This window comes from Myotis lucifugus, unplaced genomic scaffold (genome assembly GCF_000147115.1).
Source record: "Myotis lucifugus unplaced genomic scaffold, Myoluc2.0 scaffold_124, whole genome shotgun sequence".
In the NCBI taxonomy this organism is placed as follows: Eukaryota; Metazoa; Chordata; class Mammalia; order Chiroptera; family Vespertilionidae; genus Myotis; species Myotis lucifugus.
In genome coordinates, this window is record NW_005871172.1 from 2,207,888 (window position 1) to 2,229,175 (window position 21,288).

General features: G+C 36.2%; 1 protein-coding gene across 4 annotated transcripts in view; it reads left to right on the forward strand.

Moving 5' to 3' along the window:
* Positions 1 to 21,288, forward strand: part of PIK3C2A (phosphatidylinositol-4-phosphate 3-kinase catalytic subunit type 2 alpha) — a 92,882-nt gene that overhangs the window by 68,427 nt on the left and 3,167 nt on the right. For 3 of the 4 annotated variants that reach the window (XM_023758168.1, XM_006093827.3, XM_023758169.1), the window contains 16 exons: positions 217 to 310; positions 994 to 1,088; positions 1,429 to 1,609; positions 3,446 to 3,550; positions 5,699 to 5,791; positions 6,618 to 6,747; positions 9,243 to 9,379; positions 12,643 to 12,812; positions 13,365 to 13,521; positions 14,175 to 14,284; positions 15,908 to 16,115; positions 17,324 to 17,448; positions 18,598 to 18,715; positions 18,801 to 18,873; positions 19,212 to 19,321; positions 19,409 to 19,534. In XM_023758168.1, the coding sequence (XP_023613936.1) occupies positions 217 to 310; positions 994 to 1,088; positions 1,429 to 1,609; positions 3,446 to 3,550; positions 5,699 to 5,791; positions 6,618 to 6,747; positions 9,243 to 9,379; positions 12,643 to 12,812; positions 13,365 to 13,521; positions 14,175 to 14,284; positions 15,908 to 16,115; positions 17,324 to 17,448; positions 18,598 to 18,715; positions 18,801 to 18,873; positions 19,212 to 19,321; positions 19,409 to 19,534 (2,032 nt within the window). The remainder of the gene's footprint in view (positions 1 to 216; positions 311 to 993; positions 1,089 to 1,428; positions 1,610 to 3,445; positions 3,551 to 5,698; positions 5,792 to 6,617; positions 6,748 to 9,242; positions 9,380 to 12,642; positions 12,813 to 13,364; positions 13,522 to 14,174; positions 14,285 to 15,907; positions 16,116 to 17,323; positions 17,449 to 18,597; positions 18,716 to 18,800; positions 18,874 to 19,211; positions 19,322 to 19,408; positions 19,535 to 21,288) is intronic. The other variant, XM_023758167.1, reaches the window with a different exon arrangement.

Consider the following 21,288-nt stretch of genomic DNA (forward strand, 5'->3'; position numbering starts at 1 on the left):
TTTCATAAGCTTAAAAGTTTCTAAACCAGTCCCTTAATAAAATTTGTATAGCATGGTAAGATTTTCTTCCTAAAAAAAGAAGAAACACATTGCTTTTGAATAAAGAGCTGTTTGAGCATTCATTGTCAAGAATAGATTGAGATTGTGTTTTCAGGAAATATAGCTTCATTAGAAAGAAGTTACGGTCAAATCTTGATTTTAGTGATACTTTTCTAGATTTGCTGATCAGGAAGTGAGGTGCCAAGCTGTGACCTGGATGGAGGCTATTAGTGATGATGAGCTGGCAGATCTTCTTCCACAGTTTGTACAGGTGTGTTTTTCACTCCGTTTCCCACTCTCCCTACTCTTCCCCCAGTTTTTATGAGTAGGGAACTTGCTAAGGGATTCCCTTTTCTGTTTGGATAAAAAGTACTTCTGTAGTGGGAATGTTGTGCATTACATTTGGATTTAGTGTGAATTTTGTTTCTACTATTGTCAGCTGCCCCACTAGAAGAAAAAAAAATTCATATATATATATATATATATATATATGTATTTTTTTAATAAGTTTTTTATTTTTAAGGAAAGAAAGGAAAGGAAGAGAGAAAGAAACATCAACTGGCTGCCTCCTGCATGCCCCCTACTGAGAATCAAGCCTGCAACCTGGTCATGCTCCCTGACCAGGAATTGAACCCGTGCATAAGATGGTTTTCAGTCCACTGAACCACACCGGCCTGGCTGTACCTTTTAGATTCTCAGAACAAATTAGACTTAAACTTTTCTTTTCTTTTTCTTTCCTGGCCATTTAAATATAGCTAATGAAAGTAATTCCCAGGTCTATACTTTTCTGCTTGATTTTATTAATTTAGCCTAAGTTAATTTATGTTTCATTTTTATCAGTATCATCTTTCATCAACAAGAATAAACTTTATATAATTTCTTTTTTGATAATTTTATCCTAACAGTGTAGTATGGGTTTGACCACTAGTAATTCTTATTTTTTTTTATGTGTAGGCTTTGAAATATGAAATTTATTTGAACAGTTCATTAGTACGCTTCCTTCTGTCCAGGGCATTGGGAAATATACAGATTGCACACAATTTATACTGGTAAGATTTACGTTTTCTTTAGTACTTTATTTCCACTCCTAGTATTTATACTCTGATAGTCTAAATAGTATGGCCAGATCACTTACTATGGAACTAGATGTTTTATAAAGGCATTATTATAAAGAAGCTAAATGTTTATGTTCTTAGAAATAAAACAACAAAAACCAAACTGTCTATTATAAAGATATCTGGCATATTAGAGCTTTATGATAATGAATGAATTTTTACTTGTATGGCTTAAAATAAATTTCTAGATAACTAAAATTGAACCTGTTGAGTTGATTTTTGAGAGATGTTCATCCAGTTTTCAGAAGTGGCTGACAAATATTTGCTCTGTTAGGCTCCTCAAGGATGCCCTGCATGATGCACAGTTTGGTGCCCGATATGAACATGTTTTGGGTGCTCTCCTCTCAGTAGGAGGAAAAGGACTCAGAGAAGAACTCTTGAAGCAGACAAAACTTGTACAGCTTTTAGGAGGAGTAGCAGAAAAAGTAAAGCAGGCTAGTGGATCAGCCAGACAGGTATGTACCCATAAGAGGGAACATAAATATTCTGATATTAAAGGATCTTTCCATGCTGATAAGTGAAGTTGTCATTCTTTGTCAGCAAACACTCAGTAGAACTCTTAACTTCACCTATGCTCTTCGGGGCAGATGAGTTTAAAGGTTGTTTAAAATCTTTAGGAAAAGATTTCACAACCTAAATAAGAAAATCAGTGCTTTTTAATTCCCATGCTTATTAATTCCTTTCTGGTTAAAATTGTTCTTTTGAGTTTTTCCAATTATTTTGCTTTTTAACTTTTGTAACTGTAAAAATAATGAAACTATGACTGGGTGCCAATGTTTAAAAAATCCAAATAATGAAGAAGTTTATAGAATGAAAAAATTAAGACTTTTTCAGATTTATTTTCTCCTTGTAGTTATCTATTTTTTAATTTGCTGTGTTTCCTTCTTGATCTTTTTTTTTTTATTTACACATATATACACTTAAGTATATATAAAATTTGGGGGGGGTTAAAAACATTTTTACAAAAATATGTGTATATGTTGTTGTTGAGGTGAATTTTGCATAACATAAAATTCACTATTTAACCATTTTAAAGTGTGATTCATTGACTTTTAGTACATTCTCAGTGTTGTACAATCACCAACACAATCTGGTTCCAGGACATTTTCATGTACCCACTGACCACTCACTCCTCATATGGCATGAGATAAGGGTCCAACTTCATTCTTTTACATGTGGTTATCCAGTTGTCCTAGCACCATTTGTTAAAAAGACTATTCTTTTTCCATTGAATGAGCTCAGCATACTTTTGAAAATCAGTTGACCATAGGTAAATGGGTTTAATTCTGAACTCTCAATTTTGGTCCATTGATCTATATGGCTGTCCTTATGCCATACTGTTTTCATTACTGTAGCTTTGTCATATGTTTTGAAATCAGAAAATATGAGTTCTCCAACTTTGTTCTTTTTCAAGATTGTTTTAGCTCTTTGGAAGTCTGTAGCAATTCTTTAGGATCAATTTGTCTATTTCCGCAAAAAAGCAGAATTTTGATAAGGATTGTGTTGAATCTGTAGATTGATTTGGGAAATACTGCAATCTTAGTTTCAGTTCATGAATATGGGATGTCTTTCCATTTATTTAGATCTTTAATTTCTTTCAGCAATTATACTTTTTTTTTACTTTATGTTGGAGAATTCATGTCAGTACGTAAATAGTTACATTTCATGTTTCTTAATGGGTACATAATATTACAAGGTAACTGTAGCATAAATTATGAACCATTAATTCCTCTTTGTAGATTGTTTATATATATATTTTTAAACAGTCCTGCAATGCACTTTAGTGTGTAAGTTTTTGCCCTTTGCTAGTATTTCTTTATAGGATATTCCTACAGGTAAAATAACTATAGTTAAGAGCTTTGTATATTTTAAGTTATAATAATTCCTATTAGATTATTGTACCAAAAATTTATATAAATATATATGCTGGTATACACCTCCCCTCCCCACCAGTATATTATGAAAGTATCTGTTTCCCACCCTGTTGCCAGCACTGGATATTATCTTAAAATTTTTGTCTTATGAAAATTATATCTCCCTTTTGTTTAATTTCTGTTCATTTGGCTATTAGTGAGTTTTAACTAATATGTTAAATATGAACATACGCACTTTCCCTCCTATGTTTATAGCCTTTGCCCATTCTAATTTTATTTTTATAGTAAAAATTAACCCTCTTTAGTAATGTTTGACAAATGGGCATTTTAAAAATTAGGTCTGCTTCTTAATTTTGTTGTCTTAAAAATAGGACTTCATTTTCATTATGTACTTACAGTATCAATCTCTTTTCCTAGGTTGTCCTCCACAGGAGTATGGAACGAGTACAGTCCTTTTTTCTAAGAAATAAATGTCGTCTCCCTCTCAATCCAAGTCTTGTGGCAAAAGAATTAAATATTAAGGTAACAAATAAAATACTTATAAGGTCATATTACATTTCAAAATACTATATAGGAAGAAGAGAAATGGGCAGGTATGCTTAAAGCAAATGAGTATAAAACCTGCATAGATTGGTTATAAGTATTAGTGGATTTCTGTGATATAAGATCCATATTTATGTCAGTACATTTTTACTAATCATTCCTGAAAGAAATTAGTGTAAAATTATTTACTACCTCAAATTACATTATTTTTTTACAGTTGTATAATAGCTACATGAGAGGCATATGTTGTAATTCCAATGATAAAACTACCCACTCACAGATAGGCAATTTTTTCCTTTCCTTGTGAGTAGCCAGATAAACTCTTCCTGGATTTATAGCACTCTTTATTATTTTAAAAACCCATTTTATGTTTTTAAAGTATGTTTTTATTGATTTTTAGCAGGGGGGGGAGTGGGTGGGGGTGGGGAGGGAGAGGGAGAGGGAAGAGAGAAACATCGATGGGTTGCCTCCTGCATGCCCCCTACTAGGAATCAAGCCTGCAATCCAAGCATGTGCCCTGACCAGGAATCGAACCAGAGACCTCTCGGTACACAAGACAGTGCTCAACCAACTGAGCCACACAGGCAAGGGCTTTATAGCACTTTCTAGAGCCATCAAAAAATAGTTCAGTAAGCCCAGGTCAGTGTGGTTCAGTTGGTGGTTGAGCGTCTTCCCGTGTACCAAAGGTAGCCGGTTCAATTCCTGGTCAAGGCACATGCCCAGGTTGCAGGTTCGATCCCCAGTAGAGGGCCTTCAGAAGGCAGCCCATTGATATTTCTCTCTCTCCCTCTCTCTAAAATCAAGAATAACATATATTTTTTAAAAAAATTAAGTAAAGTTCAGTGGTCGTCAAAATTGAGTAATTGTATTTTGAACGGGGCTAATAGTAATACAAATAGTGGGTTTTTCTCTACCATGAGTTCAGCAAAAGCAACCAATTAATTCATTCATTAGAGTTTGTGGTTTTGAAAGGCCAGGGTACAGCTATCCTAATGAAGTTTCAGATTTGAATTTTTTTGTTTTAGTTGACATGGCTACTCTTCATTGAAATTTAACAGTGGATGCCTGACTTGTATATTATGTCATTTGGAGACAGAATGATTATATTTTCCCCTTTGGTTTTGTTTTATTGTTTACCTTTAAGTTGGTCTCACTGTCTTTTTTTTAAGATATATTTTTACTAGAGGCCAGGTGCACAGATTTGTGCACCGGTGGGGTTCCTCAGCCTGGCCTGCAGGGATATAGCCAAAACTGGCTTTCCGACATCCCTCAAGGGGTCCCGGATTGCGAGAGAGCACAAGCCTGACCAAGGGACCATACCGGTGCACGATTGGGGCCAGGGAGGGACCACGGGAGGTTGGCCGGCCAGGGAGGGGCCATGGGAGGGCTCCAGGGGATGTCTGGCCCATCTCGCCCAGTCCCAATTGGCTGGACCCCAGCAGCAAGCTAACCTACCGGTTGGAGCGTCTGCCCCCTGGTGGTCAGTGTGCATCATAGCAACTGGTATACTGGTCAAACGAATGGTCTGACACTTAGCATATTAGGCTTTTATTATATAGGATTGATTTCAGAGAGGGAGAGGGAGAGAGAGATAGAAACAAACTTTTAAAGTTCAAACTTTTAATAAGTTTAAGTTTTTGTCTTAAGTTACTATTATTTTTAATCCTCACCCGAGGATATGTTGAGAGAGAGAGAGAGAGAGAGAGAGAGAGAGCGAGAGAGAGAGATGAGAGAGAAACATGGATTGGTTGCCTCCTGCACGCACCCCGGACCCACAACTTAGGTATGTGTCCTGGCTGGGTATTGATCTTATAACCTTTTGGTATATGGGAGGATGTTCCAACCGAGCCCATGCCAAGGGCTGTCTCAAGTTTTTAAGATTTTGCTTCTCTGCCCAAAAAGTAGTAGATGATCTTTTACTCATATATGCTATGTTTAAGTTTCAGAAAGTATTTTTATATGCCTCTTATCTGCCAGATTATCTAAAAAGCAAGTCTCCTGTGTTACTTCATTTGCCATAATTCAGAGAAACAAGTGAAAGGAGAAATGCCTAGGGCAAAAAATAAATCTTATACCCATTTTTATTCCAGTGTTATATTTCTAATACTTAATGTGTTGTATTTGTAGTCGTGTTCCTTCTTCAGCTCTAATGCTGTGCCCTTAAAGGTCACAATGGTGAATACTGATCCAATGGGGGAAGAAATTAATGTCATGTTTAAGGTGAGCAAAATAAGATTCCTTTATTTTTAAATGGTAATTTAAAAATTCTTTTATCAAATTCCTTTTCCAGAATTATAAAAGTAATTTTGTTTATTTAATATTTAATTAAATTGAATAAGTATGTGTAAGGTTGTCACTGACATAAACTGTTCCCAAACAGATTTGGGAATAAATGCAACTGTGGGCTAGAGCTGCTGCCATGCTGGTTGAGCACATCATAATTCCCGGCAGTGCCTTTCACACAGACTATGTGAATGGTACCCCCTAAAGTTGTGTAGTGCGAAACTGCAGCATCATGAGCAGCCGGGCATGTGCCCCTCGCCAGAATTGAACCTGGGACCCTTCAGTCCACAGGCCGACACTCTATCCACTGAGCCAAACCAGCTAGGGCCATATTACTCTTTTTAAAAATTGAATATCATTCACAAACCATAAAACCCAACCTTTGAAGTATACAGTTAGGAAACTTAGACATGAAGAAGTTAAGTAACTGTCTCTAGAATGCTGCAGAAAAATTAAATGGCAGTTATGTTAATCTCATTCTTTTTTTAAAAAAAAATTCTTTATTGTTGAAAGTGTTACATATGTCCCCCCCCCACCCCCCCGCATTGATACCCTCCAGCCCCGCCCTGGAACCCTCCCCCACCCCCACCTCAGGCCTTCACCACCCTATCATCTGTGTCCATGGGTTATGCATATATGCATACAAGGTCTTTGGTGGATGTTAATCTCATTCTTCACTCTTTTCACTATTCTCCTGTCCTCCTCTATAGTATGTGAGTTTTTTGGAAAGGTACAAGTTTCCTTTTGTTTTCTTGATTTTAAGGTTGGTGAAGATCTTCGGCAGGATATGTTAGCTTTACAGATGATAAAGATTATGGACAAAATCTGGCTTAAAGAAGGACTAGATCTGAGGATGGTGATTTTCAAATGTCTCTCAACAGGCAGAGATCGAGGTAAACTTGTTAGCTGTGTCCTGGTGTTGTGTTTTTTTCTTCTTGAACTTAGCTCAGTGTACCTGCCCTAAGGATTCTGATGCTGGTGCACTATGATCTCAGTTATTTCTTACTTTAATTTAGTGTTGTTTTATTGATTCATTTGCTCATGATTAAATAATTCAGTGAGTAGCCCTAATAAATGCTATGCAGTAACCAGAGGTGTTTATTCATTGACCCAACAACAACTTTATGGTCTTTAGCTTTGACCTATAATTAAGGCCATCTCTAAGATAAGCCAACTTTGATTTCATTACTGCAAAATGAAATAATGGTTACAAAGTATTTTTCTACTAAGAACAAACTTCATCTTATTATTTATTGAATACTTTTTCCTTTCCACATATATTAAGTGTGAATAATGGTACTACACTCATAGAAACATTGTGATAATTAAATGAGATAATGAATGTAAAATACCCTAGTATCTGATGTATATTAGATGCTCAATAAATCACAGCCATTATCATTATTCTTATCCAACAAATGTTTGTTGTGGATCTACCATCTGCAGAATGCTAATGGCAGGTAGTGCTTATATTTTAGAGGGAAGCAATTGAAGACATATGCAAGTAATTAGAAAATGCTTTAGTAAGCTAAAAGCTCTAAGAATAATTACAAAGGCAATGCTGTGGGTTTTAAAGGAGAGAAAGATCACCTGTGGTTAGTGGAAATGGAAAATGCTTTACAGATTCTAATCACAGCCACTAGGAAGTCACTTGAAAGATTATCTTATTTAATCATCTTTCTAATATTGGCCATTCAATTTATGCTTAAATGCCTATAGTGAAGGGAATTCACTGTATTTCAAGTTAGTCCATTATGTCGTGGATAGCTCTCATAGCTGTAAAGTTCTTTCTTGTATTCAGATGAATAGGAACTGAGTCCTGGTTTCCTCTAACCCAGTTCCAGTTCTGTTCATTGGCTATCATGTAATGTCAAATCCTTCTTGGTGATGACCTGTTGTGATCCTGAGTTTCGAGTTCTTCAGCGATTTGTCATATGTGACTTTAAAGTACTTTGTCACCTTGTTTTCTTTGTAAAGGGCTCAAGTGATTGAATTGTAGTCTCTAAGAATGTCACCTGGATTTTGTAGATTGCTGAACGGAGGGCAAATTGTCACATAAATGGAGCTTATTAATTAAAACCATTGTGCTAGCTCCTGCTAAACCATGTCTTAGCTATTCTGTACTTGTACATTTTGATTCTTAGACCCAAGTGTGGGACAGTCACTATTAACTTTTTTTTTTCTAAAAATATATTTTATTGATTTTTTACAGAGAGGAAGGGAGAGAGATAGAGAGTCAGAAACATCAATGAGAGAGAAACATCAATCAGCCGCCTCCTGCACATCCCCCACTGGGGATGTGCCCGCAACCCAGGCACATGCCCCTGACCGGAATCGAACCTGGGACCCTTCAGTCCACAGGCCGACGCTCTATCCACTGAGCCAAACCGGTCTCGGCACTATTAACTTTTTTTATTATATTTTATCTATTACTTTTTAGCCTGTTGGTTCTTTTTAAAATCTGAGTTTTGTTATCTGTCATTGAACCTCTTAGCTTGTGTTATGAATGGATTTGAAGAACAGATACTTTGTTGCTTTTGCTAAGTCATTCAAAAATATGTTTACTAAGAAAGGGCCAAGCACCAAGCCTGTGGCAGAGTCACTAGAGATCTCCAAGTGATTGCTCAATCTGTGGGTATTATATTTTATTTGGTTACTCATCGATTTCATTGTGGCATCAACCACTCCACATTTTGCCATTTTATCCATGAGGGCCACATGAGAGCCTTGTAACTTTCCCCCTTCAGGTTAGGATGTACAAATTTTATCTTGTCAAAAAGGAAATCCAGTCAATTTAAGAATTCTTGCTGTTTGTTTTTCCTATGCCTTGTAAGACGGAAGTTTTATCAAGTAAGATTCCTCAACAACAGCCTACCATCTTATTAGTTTTTCTGTCACACACTTATTGCATATAGTTGAACCTCTTTCTTTTTATGGAATTCCATGTAACTTTGGAGAGAATCAGATTGTTCTTATTTTTTATGTTGTTTCTAACTAATGATTGAGTGCTTACTTTGTGTCCTGCTCTGTGCTAAGCTTTTTAAATATATGTGTGATGTGTGTGTGTGTGTGTGTGTGTGTGTGTGTGTGTGTATATATACACATACATGTGTTCATTTTAAACAGAGGGGAGAAGGGAGGTGGGGAGGGATAGAGAGAAAAGCATCGACGTGAAAGAGGATCACCAATCAGCTGTCTCCTGCATGCCCAGGGATTGAGCCTTCAACCTGGGCATGTGCCCTCACTGGGAATCAAACTGGCAACCTTTCGCTGCATGGGATGATGCCCAACCAACTGAGCCACACCAGCCAGAGCTGAAAGCTATAAATATTTTAAAGGCTTACTTTTGGAAGATATTTTCACATAGCTTAATGTTTTGTTGTTTAAGGCATGGTGGAGCTGGTTCCTGCGTCAGATACCCTCAGGAAAATCCAAGTGGAATATGGTGTGACTGGATCCTTTAAAGATAAACCACTTGCAGAGTGGCTGAGGAAATACAATCCCTCTGAAGAGGAATATGAAAAGGTGATTAGCTTGTCTCCTTATTCTAAATAGTTTTGTTAACAATGTATTACATGGGTCTTCAATGCTTTTCTTTTTCAGCTCTGGTGTCAGCCATTTAGTCTAAGTTATGAAAACAGTATATTTCTCCAAGTAAAGAGAAGAATATAAAAACAGAATGCATTTAATGGCAGGAATCTGAGTGAAACCAATGCTAAATTACCCAAAAAACTTTCCAAACATGTATTTAGAGGGCAGTAAAACAGCTATTTTTATAATCCAAAATGTTATATTTCACAGAGGTCTTGGGAAAAGTTATGGAAATGAGTAGAGTGGCTGCATCATGTGGTCATTAAGAACAAGATTATGGGTCAGAATTTCTGGCTTGAATTCAGGTCCCAAGTCACTCACCAGCTATGTAGCCTCGGGCAAATTATTTAACCTGTTTGTGCCTCAGTGACATCAGCTATACAATGTTACAGTATTATATTTTCATGGTATTATAGTATATATTGTGGCTGTAATAAAATACTATAGGTTATTATGATAACTAAATATATTGAGATATATAAAGTGTTAATAGACTACATTCTATAGCTATAGCTATTATTGGAGGCATCAATTTTTTTTAGTATGCATTTGTTTTACGTAAGAGGAAAGGGAAATCTCTTAGGACATAAGGCCTGTAATGATCCTAAATTGGCTGAAGGAAGACTCAAGAATACTTTCAATGGTGGTGTAAGAAGATCCCAGTTAATGTCATTTGCCTGCCTAGTTTATGTCAAATAATTACTATATCACATTTGCAGATAGATATGTACAAATGTTATCTGTTGACTAAGAAAATAAAGTAGAGGAATTTGGTTGGTCTTTTAAAATGTCTAAAAACACTTCCTTTTCTTTATGGTTTGGGGAAAGCAGTGCAGCAGATGCCAATACTTGTTTATAGTAGTGCTGGTTTTTTGTGTGATTCTGGGTAAGTTGTTTGACACAAAATAATGGTCAAGTAACATACATTGAGTGCCTTTTATGCATTTGGCTCTTTTATTTGGGGAATATAATATAGTGGAGTCACATTGCCTGGGTTTGAATCTTGGTTCTGCCACTTAACAATTATATGACCTTGGGTAAATAACGTCTCTGTGTTTCAGTTTCATATGTAAAAAGGCAATAATAGGCCCTAACTGGTTTGTCTCAGTGGATAGAGTATCAGCCTGTGGACTGAAGGATCCCAGGTTTTTGTTTTTTTTTAATATATTTTATTGATTTTTTACAGAGAATAAGGGAGAGGGATAGAGAGTTAGAAACATCGATGAGAGAGATCCATCAGCTGCCTCCTGCACGCCCCCTACTGGGAACGTGCCCGCAACCAAGGCACATGCCCCTGACCGGAATCGAACCTGGGACCACTCAGTCCCCAGGCCGACGCTCTATCCACTGAGCCAAACCGGTTCGGCAAGGATCCCAGGTTTGATTCCAGTCAAGGGCATGTACCTTGGTTTTGGGCACGTCCCCAGTAGGGGGTGTGCAGGAGGCAGCTGATTGATGTTTCTAACTGTCTATCCCTCTCCCTTCCTCTCTGTAAAAAATCAATAAAATATATATATTTTTTAAAAGGCAGTAATAGCCCTGGCCGGTTTGGCTCGGTGGATAGAGCGTTGGCCTGTGGACTGAAGGGTCCCGGGTTCGATTCCGGTCAAGGGCATGTGCCTTGGTTGCGAGCACATCCCCAGTAGGAGGTGTGCAGGAGGCGGCTGATCAATATTTCTCTCTCATCGATGTTTCTCTCTATCCCTCTCCCTTCCTCTCTGTAAAAAAATCAATAAAATGTATTTTTAAAAAAAGGCAATAATAGAACCTACATTATTGGCTTGTTATGAGGTTTTAAATGAATTACTATACACATCCATCCATACATACATACACATACGCACACATATACTGTTAGTGTGGTGGGGGGGAGAAAGAGAGAGTAGTGCAGTACCTGGTTTGTGATAAGTGCTATGTAAACATTTGCTATTATCATCACCATCAGTAATGATTTCTGGGGGTTTATGGAATAAAATTAACCACATGGCCCTGGCCTGTATTGCTCAATGGTTAGAGTGCTGGCCTGTGCACTTGAGGGTCTCTGGCTCAATTCCTGGTCAAGGGCATGTACCTGGGTTGCAGGTTTGATCCCTAGCACTGGTCGGGGCATGTGCGAGAGGCAACCAATCAATCTCTCTCTTTCTCTCTCTCCCTCCTTCTCTTCCTCCCTCCCTCCCTCCCTTCCTTCACCCCCTTCCACTCTCTAAAAATCAATGGAAAAAATATCCTCGGGTGAGGATTAACAACAAAAAATTAGCCACATGGACATGTAGAACCAAATGACTGCTTCATTCAGAAATGTTGAGTGAGAATAAACTAAATGCACATGCTTTAGATTAAAATATTCATTGTATGCATCTTGCTGTATCTTGTATGATATTATGTTAGTAATTTAAACCCAGAACAGGCAGGACTAGTGTCCAGCTTTAAGAATATAACAGATGAGCCCTAACCGGTTTGGCTCAGTGGATAGAGCGTCGGCCTGCGGACTGAAAGGTCCCAGGTTCGATTCCGGTCAAGGGCATGTACCTTGGTTGCGGGCACATCCCCAGTAGGGAGTGTGCAGGAGGCAGCTGATCAATGTTTCTCTCTCATCGATGTTTCTAACTCTCTATCCCTCTCCCTTCCTCTCTGTAAAAAGTCAATAAAATATATTTAAAAAAAAAAAAGAATATAACAGATGACACATAAAAAGTCACCAACTGGGCAACCAAATACATTAATTATATTATTGGATGTTTAAAGATAAAGCTAACTCTCTTTACACATGCCCTCCCTAGAAACACCCCCCTCAAAAAAACCAAAACAGAAACATATTCTTTTGTTCGGATTAACCTTGTCTCAGTGTTACCACCTGTGGAAAGCAGCAGAGCCTGTGAGGAGCAGGGTTCCACAAACATGATGCTTAAAACATGTTCAAAGGCAGTGCATATCCCTCAGGTCCTGGTGACATCTCTGCTTGTGAAAGGGCAGAGCTTGAGAGCAGGGGCAATAATCACCTTTAGAAGGGTGTTTCTGTTTTTGAATTTTGAAAAGATTGGCCTTTTTTTTTGAACCATAATTCAACTTATCGGCTGTTTAGAATGTGGATTACAACAGTGATTTCAGAGAGGGATGAATTACATTAATCTTTAATCTTTGTAACCTTGCTTCCTTTAAAAATAATTTTTTCCTAAAATTTTATATCTTTATTATAGGCTTCTGAGAATTTTATCTATTCTTGTGCTGGATGCTGTGTGGCCACCTATGTTTTAGGAATCTGTGATCGACACAATGACAATATAATGCTTCGAAGCACAGGACACATGTTTCACATTGATTTTGGGAAGTTTTTGGGCCATGCACAGATGTTTGGTAGCTTCAAAAGGTACTAATACTGTAATTGTTATTGCTGAGAAAAAGAGAGGCACTTCTAATTTCACAAATTAATGTCCCAAGCCTTCCCTTTTTTTGCTATTCTTTGTCTTGTAGCTGTTTTTGAGCAAAACTGGGGTTGAAAAAGCCCTAGAAGATGACATAAGAGTGAGTGTATAACCTTTGCTGAAATGAATTAGGTATATTTAATTTTGACTAGCTAGTGGTACCTAATTGGAAATGTTCCCATTTGTATCATGTCAATGAGTACAGTTTTTCTCTCTGTATGTTTTGTAACTATAACTATGTTTGATTTCTAAGTGTGTGGATTTATAAATATCACCTTGGGAAAGATTTCATATATAATTTCTATCTAAGTGATGAGATTAGATTTTTACTTTCCTGAAAATGAGAATTTTTAAGAATTAAGGAAATTCAAAACTGTCTTATACCAAGTTTGGAAATTGCTATGGCTCAGATAGCTTAGTTCAATAACCATGTAATAGCAATAACACTTGACTATCTTCTGTAAATAACACTTTGTATGTACTTTCCTTTTAAATAGGGATCGGGCTCCTTTTGTGCTGACCTCTGATATGGCATATGTCATTAATGGAGGTGAAAAGCCCACCATTCGTTTCCAGTTATTTGTGGACCTCTGCTGTCAGGCCTACAATTTGATAAGAAAGCAGACAAACCTCTTTCTTAACCTCCTGTCACTGGTAATTGTTCTTTATAAGCATTTAACTACTTTTATATTAATGCTTCTGTATTTTAGTAACTACAAAAAGGATATTGTGATTTTGGAGTAAAATTTACTGTAGTCTCAAATGTCAGATATATTATTACCAGCATATTCAAAAATTGCGACAGTGTGAAATATGCCAGACACCATTTTTTAGAAAATATGTTTTAAAAAGTCACAGGTTACCCTGCGAGTGAGGAGTAATAGTAACTGAAAAGGACCGTGAGGTCATCTGGGATGCCGGTAGATGTGTTGTGTCTTAATCTGGGGGTGTTCAGATTGTGAACATTCATTAAGATGTACATTTAAGGTTTCTGTACTTTTCTGGAAATATGTTAAGTAAAAACAAACCAAAAATACCACTATGATTATTGTGACTGAAATTAATATAAAATTGTCTGGATTTTACAATTTATATTCCATAAACTGACTTTGTGAATTCCAACAATTAACTTCATTTTCCTCAATTTTTTTCGTTAATAAGAGACTCGCTTAAGTTTTAAAACATAAACTCCCCAAAACTGTGATCATTTTTGTTTACTTCTGATTACCTGGATAGCTTTTAGGGAAGAATGGGGAACAGACTTTTAAAAAAATTAACTCACAGACTTTTTTTTCCCCTTTCTATAGATGATTCCCTCAGGGTTACCAGAACTTACAAGTATTCAAGATTTGAAATATGTTAGAGATGCACTTCAGCCCCAAACTACAGATGCAGAAGCTACAATTTTCTTTACTAGGTAATTCATGCTTAAGTATATTAGAGAAGGCACACAGTTTAGCTTTAGTTTGTTTTCCTTAGTATAAACAAGTGCTATATATCAAAATTCTGATTTACAGGAGAAAAATTGATTCACAGTATTAGCAAATAGTAGGTTGTCAAGTTTATTTACTGAATAAGCATAAAGGATTTGCAACATTAAAAAATAAACATTTCTCTCAAGGCATGATCTCAAGTTTTATTTAGTATATGATTTCAATTATAAAAATCCTATTTATGAACTATTTCTGTGAAGCATATTTTCTACAATGCCAAATACAAGGTGTTTTTTCTAATCTATTTTTGAGGATTCTGCCATAACAATTTTTATGGATATCATAAGTGCTTAAAACAGCATCCTCTGCAACACTGCTGTAGTAAATTGTTATGATATGATGTAGCACTTGAAACATATATACCAATGATTGCATTTGAACTTGTCATTATTGCTATGAAGACAAATATGTTCTGAATGTCTGGTGACCAGGTTGGTCAGTTCTCTCCTTGTTCTCTTGCCTTCTTCCTCTCATTGAAGAAGAGGTAGAAAACACTGTACTAGACTTCCTTAGTCTCAAGAGTCTGGGCTGAATTGAATTGAAGGAAGCTGACTTTTGTATAGCCTTCCAAACTAATCCTGGTAATTTAGGTATTGATGAGTAGGCTTCTCTGGGTAAGGCTGTAAAGCAGGCATATATTAGTCTGCTTGATCTGCTATGGCAAAATACCAGAGGTGAGGTAGCTTAAACAACAGAAATTTATTTTCTCATAGTTCTGGAGGCTAGGAAGTCCAAGATCCAGGTGTCAGCTGATTTGCTTCATGGTGAGGGCTCTAGCTTGCAGACTACTATATCATCACTGTTTTCTCATGAAAGAGGGAGATAGAGCAAGATAAGAAAGCCTGTGCTTTCTTATCTCTTATGAGAAGAATAATCCTATTGTTTCAGGGCTCTACCTTTAACCTTAATTTCTAACTCCATAAAGGCCATACCCATTGGGGCTTGAACACATGAATTTTGGGAGACACAAATGTTTAGTCCATAGCAAGGCAAACATCTTTGTGTGAGGTTTTTTCACTTCCCTATTGAATCCTTTTTCTCTTTCTGGATTCCTTTATCCTGGTTCTGAAACTTCATTTTCCTTTGCTTGCCTACAGTGTTTTATCCAGGCCTGCCTTCCTAATTGATTCTTACCAAACTCCCCATTCTGTCGAGACTTCTTTTCCAAATTGAGGGAAATCGTCGCTGTCCTGATTTATTACAAGGGACTAAAATAATAAAACCATCTTTTGGCATTCTTCTATCTTCTATCGCTAAAAGCCTTTAATTAGTATTGGACCCCAGAGGGCTCAAGAAATAAAAGCATCATTTCTTGGACACAATGGGATTGAATGGAATAGAGACTCTTGTGCTAACATTTTTGTTGGGGTGAGATGTATTTTAATGGGTTTTTGGCTTATAGAACAAAGGGGATCTTTGACAGAGTGAGAGTCTGCTTAATATTTTTAAAGGAATGAAAATATTTTTCACCTTATATTATGTTAAAAGAATTGAACATGTGTTCTCATGAACATTTACTGTTAACACATTTTCTGCTTATTTTGCAGGCTGATTGAATCCAGCTTGGGAAGCATTGCCACAAAGTTTAACTTCTTCATTCACAACCTTGCTCAGCTGCGTTTTTCTGGTCTTCCTTCCAATGATGAACCCATCCTTTCATTTTCACCCAAAACATACTCCTTTAGACAAGATGGTCGAATCAAGGAAGTCTCTGTTTTCACTTATCATAAGAAATACAACCCAGATAAACATTACGTAAGTTTGGTTTGATTTGTAGAGACTGGTGCCTGCATTATTATTGTCCTTTCCCACTTCTTTCATTGACTCTGCTGAAGTTTCAAGCATTTGTTCTTTTCATACTTCTTTCTTCCACGGATGGTCCAAAAATAAATAAACGTACTTGGGGCTTCCCTAATTGTTTTTTGGTATTTATTTCTTGGTAGATTTGCTCCAAAACCATGAGGGACAAATGATATTCTTCTTTTCAGAGACAAGACTAAAAGGGTAGTGCTTTTTCTCCTTCCTTATCTTCAATTCGTTTATAATTTCAAAGGTAAAGCTTGCTCATTGTAACAAATTCAACCAATATCGAAGCATGTAAAGTAAAAGTCTAAGTTCTTATCCTACTCTTCAGGAATGATGAAATGTTATCACACACACACACACACACAGTTTGTTTTTTAAAGACAGGATCTTCAGTGTGCTTCCTCCCTAATAGTATAGCATTATCATCATTTTTGCTGTCTTGTTCACCCTTGTGCTAATATTTTTGTTGGATAATACTCTGTAGCACTGTCGGTCTTTAAATATTTGACATATTGATAAATTTTAGAAAGCAACTTTACTATTTTAATTTTCACCTATTTTATTTATTAGTAAATTTTTGTATGTTTACTGGTCATTTTACCCTAACACCATTTACTGAGCAGTCCTTCCACCCTCCCCCCTCCCCCTCCCCCCAATGATTTATTATGCCACCTTTAAATACACTAAGTTTATACATATTTCTGAATTTCTTCTGTAGCTGTATCTGGCTCTGCACCAGTATTTTTCTCTCTAAAGTACTCTGATATTATAATAGTTTAAATATCCAGTAAGTTAGGTTTTTCCTCATACCCCAGCTGTCATAAATTTTGCTTTTTTTTTCTTATTTACTCTCAAATGAACTTATTAATATTTTTATTGAAAATGTACTATATTTATAAATTTGGGAAATAAATTTATTTTATTTAATCCTGGAAATAAAATGACTTCACTTTCCAGTTCATTTTTCTGTAAGATCACTCTTAGAATGTTGGTAGATGTGCTATAAATGAGTTTTATATTTGCTGTTTTCTATTGGGGACATATATATTTACAAGCTAAAAGCACTTGGATTATATATAATGGTCAAACTCTAAATTTTCTTTCTGTCAGGAAAGGTTTTATTATGAATCTAATGTGTTTGGGTGTGATTTCTTCAGATTTATGTAGTCCGAATTTTGAGGGAAGGACAGCTTGAGCCATCATTTGTGTTCCGGACATTTGACGAATTTCAGGAACTGCACAACAAGCTCAGTATTATTTTTCCACTTTGGAAGTTACCAGGGTATGTTTCCATTCATGTACATTAATCCTTTTTTATAGAAAATAACTTATTTATTATTAAGTGTAGGTCAAAAGTTTTGTGTTAATACTTAATAAGATACTGTGAACCATATGTGACTTATTTTCCTTTATATCACAAGGGCCTAATACAGTATTAGATTCAAACAAGGAACTGTAAGTTTTTGATTAATGAGTTAATAAATGATTAAAATCTGAAATTGCCCTGGCCAGAGTGGCTCAATTGGTTGGGCATTGTCCTGTGCACCAAAAGGTTGCCAGTTCGATATCTGGTCAGGGCACATGCTCAGGTTGTGGGATCCCCTGCAGGAGGCAGCCAATTGACGTTTCTCTCTCTCCCTCTTCCTTCCTCTCTCTAAAAAAAAATCAATAAAAACATATTTTTAAAAAAATCTTAAACTTAAATTTGGGGATTTTCCAGCTTTCTCTAATTATAGCGGAAGCTTTAAAATTGCTGTCTCTACCATAGTACGCAACACAAGATAATAATTTGGAATCTTGGTTTTAAAAAAACAGATTTAAATAACTGCAGAAATAATCTATTATGATCATACTGAGCTCATGTGGATGAAAAAGAGCTGAAGCATTGAGATTGTTTGTCAGAATCTTAGTGTTTAGTTTTGTATCCGATACCTTTTGGAGACCCTCAGTTTTAATTTAGCTGAGTTTATTTCCAGGTGCAATACTAGATTCAGACATTTTTCCACTGCCACCAAAATAAGCACAGTTAAGATTATCTTGATTTGGGGCCTTTGCCATTTGTGAATTTTACTGGTCTCTACAATTGCTATGGCTGGTTAATGATTATTTTGGAGGTTAAGATCTGCATAAAATATCTCTGAATGATTAATCCTGAGAAGAAATAAGTAGAAAATAAGTTTAAAATATAGCAAATTAGAAAAACAACACACCTTTTGTACCAGGGTTCATAAAAGGATAATGGATATTTGAACTATTTCATCTCCAGTACTTTGAAGAGAAATCGCAAAATTTACTTTATAGTGGATTAAGAATCCAGTTTGTATTTAAGTATATAAAAAAGTGTATTTCTAAGTAAATATTAGACTTGATTCTATAAATACTTTCAGATGAAATAATTTAAATCCCACTTGTTACTGTTTTTCTTTTGTAGCTTTCCTAATAGGATGGTTCTAGGAAGAACCCACATAAAAGATGTAGCAGCCAAAAGAAAAATTGAGTTAAACAGTTATTTACAGAGTTTGATGAGTGCTTCAACGGATGTAGCAGAGGTGATGGTCCTAATTGAAAAATAACGTACTATATTTGTGCTACGTAATATTTAAACTAATGGATCTTTTTCCTCTTCTTTCTTAGTGTGATCTTGTTTGTACCTTTTTTCACCCTCTTCTTCGTGATGAGAAAGCTGAAGGAATAGCTAAGTCTGCAGGTGAGAATATTTTTTTCTCTTTATTGATGGATCATGGCTTCCCTATGGCCCTCAAGTCTGTAACTAATCAGTGGATGTGGTGGGATCACGGTGGGGTTGCAAGCTGTGGTCCAGTGTGATGAGAGGAGGTATTCTTTCTAAGCTAGTCTATTTCTAGATAAACATAATTTTCCTAATAGAATGTAATTACTAAAAAATATATATCCTGTGGCCTACCAGTGTCTTTACCCTTTGTTACTGCACATTCACATGGTCCTGGAGTTAAAGCAAAAGTTTTTTGTTGTGGCTTGAACCACTGCAGCAAGATAAAATTAAGATTAACATGTTTATATTTTCAGATGCGGGGCCCTTCAGTCCTACTCCAGGCCAAATAGGAGGATCAGTGAAATTATCTGTCTCTTACCGAAATAATACTCTTTTTATCATGGTGATGCACATCAAAGATCTTGTGAGTGATTACAAATACTGGTGGTTGTAGAGGAAACCCATTCCTTGGTAGGAAGCATTACTGTTAAGGGAATGCTTTTCTTTGTAGGTTACTGAAGATGGGGCTGACCCAAATCCATATGTCAAAACATACCTACTTCCAGATCCCCACAAAACATCCAAACGCAAAACCAAAATTTCACGAAAAACTAGGAACCCGACATTCAATGAAATGGTAAGTTAAAATCATTTCTAAAAATTTCCTTGATTTGTTGTTTTGAGATTTTAAATTTAAAATTTTTAGGTATTGGTTGTTGTACTAGTAAAGTAAATCAGTAGCAGTCCAATGGTATTTAACAAAGTGATGCAGCCCTAGCGGATTTGGCTCAGTGGATAGAGACTCGGCCTGCGGACTGAAGGGTCCCTGTTTGATTCCGGTCAAGGGCACATGCCTGGGTTGCAACTCGATCCCCAGTAGGGGGTGTGCAGGAGGCAGGCGATCAATGATTCTCTCTCATCACTGATATTTCTATCTCTCTCTCCCTCCCTCTTCCTCTCTGAAATCAATAAAAATATATTTTAAACACACACACACACACACAAAAACCCACACAAAGTGATGCAGAACTGAACCCTCAATCATAGACCTTAGGTTTTTAAGAAGATCTTAGGGGCCATTATTCAACTACCTTCCAGCTCAAACTCCTTCTACAACATTTTCAAAAAGGGGGGATGTTCAGTCTGTGCTGAAGTACTTCCAGGCCATCCAGTTTGTTTTGGACAGCTCCAACTCCCAGATTATTTTTTATACTGAGCTGAAATCTTCCCTCCCTAGAGTTTGCACCTGTGGGTTTCAGTTGTACCTCTTGGAACCACACAGAACTATTCTTTTCCTCCTACATGGCAGCCCTCCATATAATTGAAGTTTAAATGCCCTTTCTGTTTATTCTTTTAAAATATCTTCAGTACCTTTACCTTTGCTTGGTAGGATGTAGTTTCAAAAATCATCTTCCTTCTAACTAGTTTCAGCAACCCTCTTGAAATAGAGTGCTTTAAGCTGTAGCAGGCATCAGCTAAACAGTATGGAGCAGAACTGTGACTGCTCAGCTACTCATGGTCAACTTGTAAAATTCCTTATCTGTTAAAACCCACTAACTCTTAGTTAACTGCTTCTTTAGAATAAACACCATTTTATTTGTGCACATTAACATTACATTCACACAAAAATGCCTATATAGAGATTTGAAAGCAAATAGTTCTGAATTTTCATCAAGTTTATGAATTTATTAAAACTTTAGACTATCCTTTCAGCCCATTAAAAGTATATAAAATGTTTGGTGAAGACCAATTCATATCATTCTCAAAAGGCAGTATTGGCTTTTTTTCTAGTTAGTGTTGTGCTTTAAAGAAAATGAAATGTCGTCCGTTTTTTAGTTCTTCCAGTCAGTGAGGACTAGACTAGGGAAATGTTTCTCAGAAGTTATGTGAGGCTTTCTTAGAAAAAAAAGAATTCTAAGTGTTAAATGTAGCATTTGAAAGAGAGTAGCTTTTCAACACTCCAGATTTTCTGTGAATTACATTTGTAGTTGATGAGTTTGCATTGGATTATGGATAATTAGGAATTATCATTTCGTGGTATATAAAATCCAACAGAAAAAAGACAACAAAAGAAAATTTTAATCCCTCGTTTTTTTGTAAAATACTTATAATTATGCTATCTCAACTTGCTTCCTTCTATTCTCATTAGATCATCTTAGTGCATGCTGCCTTTCCTCAAACTCCATCTCAGAAAAACCATGTTTTTAGTTTTAAGCCATAATAACTTTCTACTTTGTGCATTTCTATGTCAGACTCTCAGAGGACTGAGAATACAATTCAGGACTCCTGAAATATAAAATGTGTATCTAAAGCGTGAGACAAATTCCACCAGATGTGTCATAATCAGTATCATTAATTATAGTCACTTTGACTAATGATCTCACTTATGTT